The following is a 13,833-nucleotide window of genomic DNA, read 5'->3' as shown; positions in this document are numbered from 1 at the left end:
CATTGATTTGGGGGTGATCCAGTTCAATGCAGAGGGTTTCTCAACCAGATTGAAGTATACTTTGAGATGCTGCCCCAGGCATTTCCCACGGACAGAAGCAAAGTAGGTTTTGTGATATCTTTGCTTTCTGAGAGAGCCTTGGCCTGGCAAACCCTCTATGGGAGCCCATTGTCCTGAGTTACCCAGAGTTTGTGGTTCCTTTAAAAGGGTATTTGACGTTCCCGCATGCTCCACTTCTGCTGCCAAAAGCCTCATGTCCATCAAACACGGTACGAGAACGGGTGCTGATTACGCCATTGACTTCTTTATTCTGGCAGCAGAGGTTGCGTGGAACAATGAGGCCCTCGTGGCTGCTTTTTTTCATGGTCTCTCGGATAACATCAAAGATGAGATGTGAAGTTGATCACGTTTGCCATTCTTATTGACTCCAGACACCGAGAGAGACCTTCCTTTAAGGAGTGCTTGCCGAACCCTCCTGTACCTTTGGCTCAGAGCTTTGCAGTCCCACCCTTGCCTCCCTCAACTCCCATGCCTCCTGGTACTGAGTCGGTCAGTGAAGTGGAACACATGCAGTTGGACTTCACACGTCTCTCTGTGGATGAGAGGGCCTTTCGGAGGAGGGGGAGGGATAGATTGTGCCTTTATTTTGGACAGGCAGGTCACTTTTTGAAGTCTTGTCCTACCAGTCCAGGGAACGCCTGAACCTTGAGGTTCTGTGGGGGACAGACATTAGGTGGCGTTGTGTCCTCCCCAGCTATCCAGAAGGATAAGCCCCTGGTTCCGGTTACCCTTTCTTGGTCCGTCATCCGTCGAGATACAGGCTCTAATCGACTCTGGTGCTGCAGGCCTGTTTATTGATGCTGCCTTTGTATCTAAGCCCTCGATTCCGCAGCAGCTTCGTGGCACTCCACTTGCCATTGAGGGTCCTTATGGGAGACCTCTACAGCCTGCTCCACTGTCCATGGCCATAGGGGCTCTTCACCATGAGATAATCCAATTCCAAGTAATTTCCTCACCTACGTTTCCGGTGATTATTGGTTATCCTTGGTTACAGAGGCACAACCCCTCTTTTGATTGGCTCGTCCTGAGGTTCTTTCCTGGTCGCCACACTGCAGCACGACATGTTTTCAGAATGCGGCTAAGGTCCTGTGCACCTCTTCACTCTCCCCCCTGCCGGAGGAGTACCACGATTTTAGCGATGTCTTTGACAAAGGTCAAGCCGGTAGTTTGCCTCCACACTGGTCATATGATGCGCAATTGTTTACCCTTTGTCTGTCTCGGAGGACAAGGCCATGGAGAAGTATGTTGCAGACACACTCTTGAGGATTCATCTGTAAGTCCTCGTCTCCTGCTGGTGCTGGTTTCTTCTTTGTCTAGAAGAAAAGTGGTGAACTGAGGCCTTTTTTTGATTATAGGGGCCTCAATTGTTTCACGATTAAGAATGCTTATCCAATTCTGTTGATTACGGAGTTATTTGGCTGCCTCAAGGGAGCAACGGTTTTCACAAAGCTTGTTTGAGAGGAGCATACAGTCTCATGAGGATCAAGGAGGGCAATGAATGGAAAACTGCCTTTAATACCAGAACAGGCCATTATGAATACCTCGTAATGCCATTTGGCCTTTGCAACGCTCTGGAAGTTTTCCAGGAATTTATCAACAATGTGCTCCGAGATTTGTTGCAGCTATGTGTGGTGGTTTATCTCAAAGATATCCTCATATTTTCCAATTCCCTACAGAGCCAACACACAGATGTCTGTTGTGTGCTTCAGAGGCTGAGAGAAAAGACCAAGTTAGACTTACCGGTAACTTGTTTTCCAGAAGTCTTTCAGGACAGCACCTGAGAGATAGTGACTCCTCCCTCCTCGTTAGGAAACACCTTCTTCCTCCAGACTTTAAAGGGAGGCGCCTCCCTACCACACCTCAGTTGTAGAAGAGAACCTCCGGCCCCGGCTGGAACACATAAACACATACGTTAGTCACAGCGTAGCATAATACAATACCATAGGGCGGGATGCTTGCTGTCCTGAAAGACTTCTGGAAAACAAGTTACCGGTAAGTCTAACTTGGTCTTTCCCAAGGCGTCTTTCAGGACAGCACCTGAGAGGATAACAGAGACTTACCCCTTAGGGCGGGACAACAGCTTGCAGGACCTTTCTGCCAAACGCCTGATCGCTGGCAGAAGTGAGGTCCAGTCTATAATGTTTCACAAATGTGTGAAAATTCGACCATGTCGCCGCCTTGCAGATCTGCTCCGGGGTGGCACCAGCTCTCTCTGCCCACGTAGACGCCAGAGCCCTGGTTGAGTGTGCACAAATTTCTGCTGGAGGAGATAATCCTGCCTGGGAATATGCCTCCGAGATAGCTAATTTCAGCCATCTAGCTAAAGTAACTTTAGAAGCTTGAAAACCCTTTTTTCTTCCTGAGAAAAGTACAAACAGTGAATCTGAACGTCTGAAGGACTCCGTCCTTTCTAAATAACTCAGCAGAGTCCTCCTGACGTCCAAAGTATGGAAAAAAGTCTCCTTATTTCCTTTGGGGTTAACACAAAAGGTTGGCAGTACTATGTCCTGTATACGGTTCTGAACTGAAGCTACCTTCGGTAAGAATTTTGCATCTGTTCTAAGAATAACTCTGTCAGGAAAAATGGAAAGATATGGTTCTTTAACTGACAGCGCATTTAGCTCACTGATCCTGCGTGCAGAGACAATGGCAATCAGAAAAACGTTTTTTAATGTGAGAAACCTAAGGGAAGCCTCCACAAGAGGCTCAAAAGGCCCCTTTGTTAGAGACTGTAGGACTACCGACAAATCCCATCTAGGAAAAACCTTAATAGGAGCTGGCCTAGATCTTTTAAGGGCTCTAAAGAATCTGATCACCAGCGGATCTGAGGCCACAGATTTTTCTAAGAACACTGTCAGGGCTGCTACCTGCACCTTCAGGGTACTAACTGCCAGTCCCTTGTCTGCTCCATCCTGTAAAAACTCCAAGATGGAGACAAGGCTCCCTGTCACCTGGGCGGCTGACAAACACCAAGTTTTATAACGCTTCCAAACCTTAGAATAAATGGCCCCCGTAACCCTTTTCCTACTTGCCAAAAGGGTAGAGATCAAACGGTTGGAAAACCCCTTGCTCCTAAGGAGCTGCCTTTCAGAAACCAGGCCGTGAGGGCCAGGCTGGCCACTCCTGGATGGTTTACTGGGCCCTGCAACAACAGATCGTGCCTGAGGGGCAGATGCCAACAAGGCTTGATTGCCAGACCTAGAACTGTCGAAAACCAGGCCCTTTTTGGCCAAAAGGGAGTGATTAGAATAACTGGCACCTTCTCCCTCTGAATTTTTGTTAAAATTAACGGGATTAACTGAAATGGGGGGGAAAGCGTAGCAAAGACGAAATTCCCATGGATAAGCTAGCGCATCCGTGCCCAGTGAGCCATCGCGACTGTCCAGGGAAAAGAACTGGGGAACCTGGGCGTTCACCCTTGAGGCGAACAGGTCCACCTCTGGTAAACCCCATTTTCCGGCAATCATTGTGAATACCTCCGGGTTTAGAGACCATTCCGCTTCCTGAATAGCGTTTCTGCTTAGGAAGTCCGCTAACCTGTTTACATCCCCTTTTAGGTGGACTGCTGATAGGGATAACAAACGTTTTTCCGCCCACCATGGCCAGTACCTGAAGCGATCTGCTTCTTGTACCCCCCTGTCTGTTTAAATAAGCCACCGCCGTGGCATTGTCTGTTAGGACCTGGACGTGATGGGACTAAAGCTCCTGAACAAACGACTCCAGAGCCAAGGCAATCGCCTTGAGCTCCCTCCAGTTTGAGGACCTTATTGTCTCCTCTTTGGCCCAGGACCCCTGAGTGAAACGTGTTCCTAGATGGGCTCCCCACCCCCAGGAACTGGCGTCGGTTGTTAGTCTTTTCTCGACTGGAAAAGCCCAGACTAACCCTTCCGATAAGACATCCTGTCTTTTCCACCACCATAGGGACCTTTTTACCTGGGTTGACACTCTCACCTCTGCCTCTAGGGATGCCACTGTGTGATCCCAAGATTTTAGAAGGAAAGCCTGCAGACACCTGAAATGCATTCTTGCCCACTGGACTGCTGGCATTGCTGAAGTTAGAACCCCCAAAGCTGACATAACCTGTCTTACTGTCAGATTTTGGCTGGTCTGTAAAAAAGACACTGCACCGGAAATCCTGTCCTTTTTGTCTAAGGGAAGGAAGATTTTTTGATCCACCGAATTTATTAGATACCCTAAAAACCGAATCTCCTGAGATGGGTTTAGGGACGACTTTTGGAGGTTCAAAAATCACCCCAACGCCTCCAGATGGCTGCGAGCTTTGCCTAGATTGGTCTGCAATTCCTCGCTGGATGGGGCGAAAAACAGCAGATCGTCTAAATAAGGAATGACTGCGATTCCCTGAAGTCGCAGCGGCGCTAAAGCTTCTGCCATTATTTTGGTAAAAATTCGGGGAGATGATGACAGGCTGAAGGGTAGGGCCCTGAACTAGAGATGATGAACCACACCCCCCAACCTCACTGCCAGCCTGAGGAACTTCTGAGACTGGGGAGAGATTGGAACATGTAGGTATGCGTCTTTTAAATCTACTGACGCCATAAAACATCCTGGCGTCAACAGATTTCTGACCGAAAAAATTGAGTCCATTTTGAACTTCCTGTACCTTATGGACTCGTTTAAAGGTTTTAGGTTGAGAATCAACCGAAATTTTCCTGTCGGTTTCTTTACTAGGAAAACATGGGAATAAAACCCCTCCTGCTGTTCTTGCATGGGTACCTGTACTACTACGCCCTGTTGCATCAGTTCCTCTAGAGAGGACTTCATGGCCAGGGCCCTTACTGGGTCCCGCGGGGTGTTGGTAATCAGGAACCTTTTTGGGGGGTCGTTGACAAACTCGAGTGAGTAACCCTGCGCGAGAGTGGTCATGATAAACTGATTTGAAGTTATCCCTGACCACTGCGGAAGAAATTCTTGTAATCTTCCGCCCACCCGCAGAGACGAGTCATTGCGATTTTTCGGCCTGTGTAGGAGGACGGAAGAGAATTCCGCCTCTACCCTTCGGCTTCGGGGTGGACCAACTTTTCCTTCTCCCCTGCAACTTGCTGTCCTGATCCTGAGCTTTTTGAGGTCGAAAAAGACGTTTTGGTACCTGCTTTTTCTTTTTGACCGGAAAGGATCTCTTTTTATCGGCTGTCCTGTCAAGAATATTATCGAGGTCAGGGCCGAAAAGCAGGTCCCCTGAAAAGGGTAACCCACACAGCTTATTCTTTGAAGCCGAGTCACCAGGCCAGGTTTTAAGCCATAAGGCTCTCCTTGCAGCATTAGTTAGAGCTGCTGACCTGGCTGATATCTTAATTGCCTCAGCTGAGGCATCTGCAACATAAGCCACTGCCGTAATCAGTAGGGAAAGAATCTAAGATTTCCTGTTTAGGGGAATCTGCAGCTATATGTGACTTTAACTGGTTAACCCAGTATTCTAAATTTCTGGCTACACACGTTGTGGCCATTGCTGGTTTTAAATTGCTCATAACTGATGATCTCTTGAGCAAAAGATCCATGCGTTTGTCCATCGGATCTTTCAAAACTCCCATGTCCTCAAAGGACAGATCCGTGGACCTTGAAACCTGGGAAAAGGCGGCATCCAGTCTGGGCACCTTGTTCCATACTGCTGCAGGGTCCTCCTCAAAAGGAAAATGCCTTTTGTGGGCTTTGGAGAAAAAGGGCTTTTTCTCTGGATCCTGCCATTCTTTCCTAATGACCTCAGAGATGACCGGATGAACTGGGAACGTTCGGCCCTTAGGCTCATCCAACCCAGCATACATGCGGTCATGGAGTGATAATTCCTTTTTCTCCTCACTTAAACCAAGCGTAGCATGAATGGCTTTAAGGAGCCCATCGACCTCTTCAAGGGACAGTTTGAATTTAGAGGGGGCTACCTCAGAATCCTCCAACTCCTCTTCCGAATCTTTAACGGAAAGAGCAGAGGACTGCTTTTCCCTATCTGAAGGGTCTTCAGGCAGAGATTCCAACACCGGGATTGAGAGAGACCCCTGGGAAGACTCTGAAGTGGCAGGCTGACTAGCAGCCGGATTTGCTAGTGAGTCACGAAAATTCTGGATCGTGGCGTATAGCTCCTTCTTTACAGAGGCCACCAGATCCTCACATACAGAGGCAGATTCCTCCTTAACTAAAGAAGTAATGCAGGGACTGCATAGGGTTTTCTTCCAATTTTCTCCCAGCTTGGCCCTGCAAGAAGGACATCTTTTCTTTGGGTCAGAGCTCTTAGCCTACGAAGAAAAAAGGGAAAAAAAACAGGGAACCCTTAGTGAGACCCAGTCTCAGCCTTGATAGGGATCACCACACAGGTGCACTGAGAAGAAACCAGTCAGCTTCTAGTGCCCAGACAGGCCCCTTGCCACCAGGGGGGAAAAAAAGAGAGAGAGAGCGAGACCAAACGCCAGGAAATAGGGGAAAGAAAGGCAGACTTTAACCGCTGCCTCTTACCTGGGCTTTGCTGGTGCCTGTGCCTGTCCCCACCGCTGCAGACGCTGAATATTCCATAACAGGTGTGCAGAAATCCACTTGTGGCTATACGCCGCCTCCGGAGTCACGTAATGCAGCTGCACCGGACCGGAAGCGGAAATAGGCACCAGCACCTGTCCTCCCTCCTCCCCCCTGCGTCCACGCCGGAAACGACGTTTCAGCTGACCCGATGACCCGCTCTGTCACTTCCGGCGCGACCGCCGAAAAAAACATGGCGGCGGCACACGCGCGCCGCCGCGCCTACGAACATGCAGGCCACCGAATCTTCGGATCTCTCCGAGCACAAGAGGGGAAGAGGAGCCCGCTTGCTACCGCTGTTGAGGCGTGGGTAGGTCGGGAGGACAGCGGGTCTCTAAAGGAGGAAAAAAAAGGGAAAGAAGCCTAGTCCCTCAGGAACACCTTAGAGAAAAAGACACCCTCCCAAAAGGTGTTCCCTCCGGGCCGGAGGAAACACAAAAACTGAGGTGTGGTAGGGAGGCGCCTCCCTTTAAAGTCTGGAGGAAGAAGGTGTTTCCTAACGAGGAGGGAGGAGTCGCTATCTCTCAGGTGCTGTCCTGAAAGACGCCTTGGGAAACAAGCTGTATTGCAAATTGGAGAAGTGCGAGTTCCATCGTGAACAGGTTAAATTCCTGGGTTATATAATTTCCACTTCAGATTTTTCGATGGACCCAGAGAAACTTTCAGCAGTCTTACAGTGGCCCTGACCCATGGGGTTACGCCCTCTGGAATGTTTACTTGGCTTTGTCAATTATTATTGGAAGTTAATTCGTAACTTCTCGTCTCTGTTCAAGCCCCTGACTCAAATGACCAGAAAGGACGGTAACCCACAGAGTTGGTCTCCGGAGTCCATTAAGGCCCTGACATCTTGCCCTCGGCGTGTCTTCTGGGTTTGTGACTCCGACACTGTGAGTTGCCAGAGCCGCGATGACGTCACTCCCACGCACTTGCACAGGAGTTTTCTTCCCGGCAAGGTCCGGCAACACTGCCGAACCTTCAGCTGGGGCATTCAGAGCGCATGCGTCAGCGGCTGCATACATAGGGAATATCTCCTAAACTGTACAGGTTTAGGAGATATTAATTTTACCTAAAGGTAAGTGTAAAATTTGAATATACAACCACTTGCCCATGTCTAATGAACTGGCTTCCATTTTTGATCGGGAGATCTTTCGCTTACATGGGCTACCCAAGGTGATCGTCTTGGACAGGGGTAGTCAGTGTCCCGGGTTCTACCAAGGCTTTTGTGCACAGTTGGGAATTCAGCTTTCTTTCTCCTCTGCATATCACCAGCAGTCTAATGGGGCCGCAGAACAAACCAACCAGTCCTTGGAGCAGTTTCTACGTTGCTATATTTCTGATCATCATAACAACTGGTCAGACCTCTTACCTTGGGCGGAGTTTGCTCACATTAGTGCCATGAATTATGCTTCCCGATTGTCCCCATTTATGGCGAACTATGGTTTCCAACATCCATGTTGCCTGACTCATTTGTTCCTGTAACGCATTCCTGCGTTAAAGGGAGCTACTCCATGATCTTCGTTCCACTTGGGTACAAGTCCAGGAGGCCTTGCGACATGCCAATGATAGGTACAGACGCCATGCTGACCGCAGGTGCCTGCCTGCGCCTTCCTACCAGGTTGGAGACAGAGTCTGGCTGTCATCTCGCAACCTCCCACTCCGTGTTCTCTCACTGAAGTTTGCATCTTGGTTTATTGGGCCTTTCCGTATTCTCTGCAGGATTAACCCAGTGGCTTACGCTTTAGACCTTCCTTCGAATATGCGTATCTCAAATGTATTTCATACCTCCTTATTAACATGTACCTGGTTCATTAGAAAGGGTATGGTCCGGATGAACGCTCTTGGGTCTCATCTTTGGACGTACATGCTCCTGTTCTGCTCTGTAATTTCCATAGGCATTTCCCCCTCAAACCTGATGGTCCTCCGAGGGGGAGGGGTCATTTAGGAGGGGGTACTGCCAGCGGTTCCTTCTCTGAGCAGGCCGTTCAGCTGTTGGTTAATTGCAAGTTTCAATCTTTTGACGGTGACTCACATGGTGATGATATCTTGTTCGTCAGTCCTGCTGGTTACTTAAGCCGTTCAGTCCATATCATCTCTGCCTTTGCCTTAGTCAAATATATCAAGAGACGCTCTCCTGTGTTCCCGTTAAAGACTTGCTTGGCTGATATCCCTTCTGGTTCCAGATCCTGCTTGCTGGCCTGTTCTGAAGTAGGCTGATTCCTGGCTCTCTGACATCCTGGCTTGTCTGACTATCGGTTCTGGTTTCCAAACTCTGGCTATGTTTTGACTATGTTTAATCTATTTACATTTTATCTTTATTATTAATAAACAGTGTGATTTTACTGCACTTCTGTCTCAGTCTAGTTCATGGTTCCTGACACTATGGGCCATCTATTGTTGTCTCTCCCTCCTCTTCCCTGAAGCCGTTACTAGCTAACAGAGTGAGGCTAGGTTCACATTGCAGCGATGCGGGAACGCCGCGAATACGCGGCGGGTTCCCGCATCGCATACCTCCCGGCGGCAGTTTACACTGCCCTATGCGAACTGCTGAGAGTGTCAGTGAAACGTTAATGACACCCCCAGATCAGTTCGCATATCGCAGTGCGATCTGCAAACTCGGACAGGAATCGGATCGCATGGTGTGAACACCCATGCGATCCGATTCTGCTGCGGACCAATAAAAGGGTCCTGTGCGAGTTTGGGCCGGGTGCGATGCGAATTCAGCCATATTATCTGTATGGCTGAACTCGCATCGCACAGAGATCGGATGTGATTTGCACTGCAGTGCGGTGCGAATCACATCCGGTTCTCGTCACCGCTGCAATGTGAACCCAGCCTGAAGCTGATCCCTTGACGGGACCGTAGAAGCCAGAAAATAGGTAAGTATATGCATCTTCTACATCTATAAGTTAGTTAGTGTAGGTGTTAAGCCCCGTACAAACGGGTCGAATATCAGCCAAAATTAGCTAGTACAGTAGATACCGGCCGACATTTGGCACAGGATGATCACTGCACAAATATTGAATAGTTAGTACGGAGACCTCCTTGTGAGCTGCTCAGTCTTTTTTTAAAAACTTACCGCGTGTACCAGGCTTTAGGAAGGGGTGGAAGCAGTTTTAAGATTAGTTAGTGATAGCCCAGAATTCTACTTTAAAGCAACCTGGCAAGTAAAAAAAAAATATTAACCATTATTTTAGCCTAAAAAAATAAAAAAATAAAAGATATGCATTACTTTTCTACCTTAAAGTGATTAAAAGGCAGAGCCCAATCTCGATCCAGCAATGTGCAGAAGAGACTTGGCTGTCCGGGACTCTCCCTCCTGATTGGCTGAGACACATTGACTCCAGCTGCTGCCAATCAAAGTCAGTGAGCCAATGAGGAGAGAGAGGGAGCAGGGCCAAGATGCAGCTTTGTCTCTGAATGAACACAAAGAGCACTGGCTTGGCTCAGATACACCCTATAGCAAGCTGCTTGCTGTTGGTGCACTTGGCAGGAGGGAGGGGCTAGGAGCACTGGCAAGAGACCCAAAGAGAGGAGGATCTGGGCTACTCTGTGCAAAACCACTGCACAGAGCAGGTAAGTATAACACGTTTGTTATTTTTAAACAAAAAATACAAGACTTTGGTATCACTTTAAATAATGATAAAGTTACTACTGAATGAACAGGCCTATAGCAGAATTGTAAAAATAGCTCTGGTCCATAGGGGGTGTACAGGTGTGGAAGCTAAAGTAGTCAACAATAAATACCAGGTATACTGGGCTGTAAGTAATGCATGAAATTAGAATGGTTTGGAGTCATTGTTTATTGGATTTCTGAACATTATACATTTCTAATCTGACATTCATTATGCATTTTTTTTATTTTGTATACAGAATATCTGTTTGTACAAATCAACATATAACACAGCGTTAAGTGCGGTGGCTACGTGGTTAGCGCTTCTGTCTGGCAGCACTACCATCATTGGTTTGAATCCCAACCATGGCACTACCTTCCTGGAGTTTGCATGTTCTCCCTGTGCCTGCATCGGTTTCTTCCCACACTTCAAAGACATGCTGGTAAGTAAATTGGCTCTAGTATGTTATGTATGAGTTAGGGACCTTAGATTGTAAGTACCTTGAGGGCAGGGTGTACAATATATAAATATCAAGTGCTGCTTAAATTGACAATGCTTCATAAATACCTGAAATAAATAAACACAGGGTGCACCCTGGCACAGAATTTAAAAAGCATTATGTACCTGATGTTTCAACATTTCTATACTAAGAACTGCCGCTTTCAGAACTATTATGCTGCATACAAACGATCAGAATTTCCGACAACAAATGTTCCATGGGAGCTTGTTGTCGGAAATTCCAACTGCGTGTAGGCTCCATCCGACATTTTTTGTAAGAATTTTCGACAATAAAAATTTGAGAGCTAGTTCTCAAATTTTCCGACAACAAAATCCGTTGTTGGAAATTCAGATCGTGTGTACACAATTCCGACGCACAAAATTCCACGTATGCTCGGAACCAAGCAGAAGAGCAGCACTGGCTATTGAACTTAATTTTTCTCGGCTTGTCGTACGTGTTGTACGTCACCTCGTTCTTGACGTTGGGAATTTCCGACAACATTTGTGTGACTGTGTGTATGTATGTGCACAAGTTTGAGCCAACATCCATCGGAAATAAATCCAGGTTTTTGTTGTCAGAATGTCCGATCATGTGTACGTGACATAAAAGTGCTCAATGTGAATTACTTTATTTTTTACTTAATTTTTTCATATTTAAAAAACAGACCTAGTTCCCTGTTTGAAAGAGATTTTGATATATAATGAGAAAAACAAAAAGCCTAGGATTTATTGTACACATTATACTTTATTTCTATGGACAGGCTTTCTAAGTTTTTGAATGCTGGAACTACTTTGTGCTTTTTTTATGCTGGGTGCGCAATAAAGCTGATTGAAGCCAATTTGAAGCACTGACCTGCTGTGTGGATTCTTGCTACCTGCACAAAGAAACCCCACTTGGGCTTTATCCATACTGAAAGAGTTTTTCTAGCTGGAAAGCCATCACAGTGTGTATAACATGGAAACTGGAAAATTCTATTACCTTTATAACTTTAAAGCTGAGGTAGCTTTTTTGAAGCATAATCACGCTGTAGTCATCATTCCCTTCATCAACAACATGTCTCAGTGTCAGAAGCTCTTCTTTGTTAGAAAGTACTGCAGCTCTCCAAGCAGGATCTTTTTCGTCACAAATTACAACCTTTTCTACAAATACCTTAATTGCATCAAAAAGTGCAGGATGATCTTCATATTCGTCAGGAGAGGCAAATTGACTCTGTGGAAAAAGCCAAAAATGTTCTTAAAAGAAACCTGAAAACCTGACATTTTTTATTTTTTTTTACACCTTTCCTAACTAGTGTATTACAAGATGCATATATATTAGAGTTTTTTATAGGGTTGAAAAAAAATGGAAAAAAGTTTATCTTTTAGTCAATATATGCCCTAGTAGGTTTTAGGTTGTCACAATTGGTATAATATTGTCATACATATTTTTTATGTAATTTCACTGTTACTTTTATGATGTAGCAGTAAAGATTCCTTTGTCATACTAACTATCAAATTGCAATTGCCAATATTATGATGCCATGGTAGATATTGTAATGCAAAAAGCCTGTATAATGCCAAAGTATGTACAGTGCTGTGAAAAAGTATTTGCCCTGTTCCGGACTTTTATTTATTTTTTGCATATTTCTCACACTGAAATCATTCAGATAATCAAACAAATTTTAATATTACACAAAGATAACCCGAGTAAATCAAAGATGCAGTTTTTAAATTATTATTTCATTTATTAAGGGGAAAAGGCTGTTCAAACATGCCTGGCCCTATGTGAAAAATGAATTACCCCCTCCCATGCTGAATCATGAATGAATTGTGATTAACCACAATTTTTAGGAAAGCCGAGTTAAATTTCACTTGCCACACCCAGGCCTGATTATTGAAAGACCTGTTGAATCAAGAAATCACATAATAGAAGCTGTCTGACAAAGTGAAGCACGCTAACAGATCACAAAAAGCCACACATCATGCACAATCTAAAAAAATTCAAGAACAGATTAGAAACAAAGTAATGTACATGTATCAGTCTAGAAAGGGTTTCAAAGCCATTTCTAAGGATTTGGAACTCCAGTGAATCATGGGGAGAGCCATTATCCACAAATGGAGATAACTTGGAACATTGGTGAACCTTCACAGGAGTGGTCGGCCTACAAAAATTACTCCAAGAGCATGACGACGACTCATCCAGGAGGTCATAAAATAACCCAGAACAACATCTAAAGAACTACATGCCTCACTTGACTCAGATAAGATCAGTGTTCATGATTAAACAATAAGAAAGAGACTGGGCAAAAATGGAATCCATGGGGAGAGTTCCAAGGCCAAAGCCACTGCTGACCAAAAAGAACAAAAAGGCTTGTCTCACATTTACCAAAAAACATCTTGAAAATCCCTTTCAGGCAAATATTCTGTAAAATTGTACTTTTTGGAAGGTGGGTATCATGTTACATCTGGCATAAAACTGAGGCTTGATTCACACCTATGCATTTTTTGTGCTTTTTGGATTTTGCAGATTTGCACTACAGTCCATTTAACATGGTTTCCTATGGAAAACGTTCTGTAGTGCAAATCTGCAAAATGCAAAAAGCTCTAAAAATGCATAAGTACGAATCAAGCCGAATACAGCATTTCATAAGAAGAACATCATACCAACAGTCAGACATGGTGGTGGTAGCGTGATGTTCTGGGGTTGCTTTGCAGCTTCAGGACCTGGATGACTTACCATAATTGATGGAACCATGAATTCTGAGCTCTCCCAGAAAATCCTAAAGGAGAATGTCTGGCCATCAGTTTGCGACCTCAAGCTCAAATGCACTTGGGTTATGCGGCAGGACAACGATCTGAAACAGCAAGTTCACCTCCAACTGGTTCAAACAAAGCAAAATGTAGGTTTTGGAGTGGCCTAGCCAAAGCCCGGACTTAAATCCAATTAGGATGCTGTATCATGACCTTACACAGGCCGTTCATGCTTGGAAACCCAAGGGTGGCACAACCAGTTATTAGGTTTAGGGGGTAATTACTTTTCACAGCATTGTACGTCAATATAGTTAGGAATTATTGTGTCATAGTAACTATTACGATGTCAAAGTCAAAATTGAGATGCCTGCTTTATGCGAGAACTATGAGAGACCTGTGAAAATTGAAAGAGTTA

The 13,833-nt window shown here is 45.7% G+C and overlaps 1 protein-coding gene across 2 annotated transcripts in view; it reads right to left on the bottom strand.

Annotated features, from left to right (window-relative positions):
• PCNX2 (pecanex 2) overlaps positions 1–13,833 on the bottom strand; it is a 272,275-nt gene that overhangs the window by 18,794 nt on the left and 239,648 nt on the right. For both annotated transcript variants that reach the window (XM_077486198.1, XM_077486199.1), the window contains one exon: positions 11,668–11,898. In XM_077486198.1, coding sequence (XP_077342324.1) covers positions 11,668–11,898 — 231 coding nt within the window. The remainder of the gene's footprint in view (positions 1–11,667; positions 11,899–13,833) is intronic.

The sequence above is a fragment of the Lithobates pipiens genome, unplaced genomic scaffold (assembly GCF_037356315.1).
Source record: "Lithobates pipiens isolate NorthernLeopardFrog02 unplaced genomic scaffold, aLitPip1_a1.2 Scaffold_18, whole genome shotgun sequence".
Classification (NCBI taxonomy): domain Eukaryota; kingdom Metazoa; phylum Chordata; class Amphibia; order Anura; family Ranidae; genus Lithobates; species Lithobates pipiens.
Note: the sequence above shows the minus strand (reverse complement) of the source record. Positions and strands in the feature narration are given on the sequence as shown.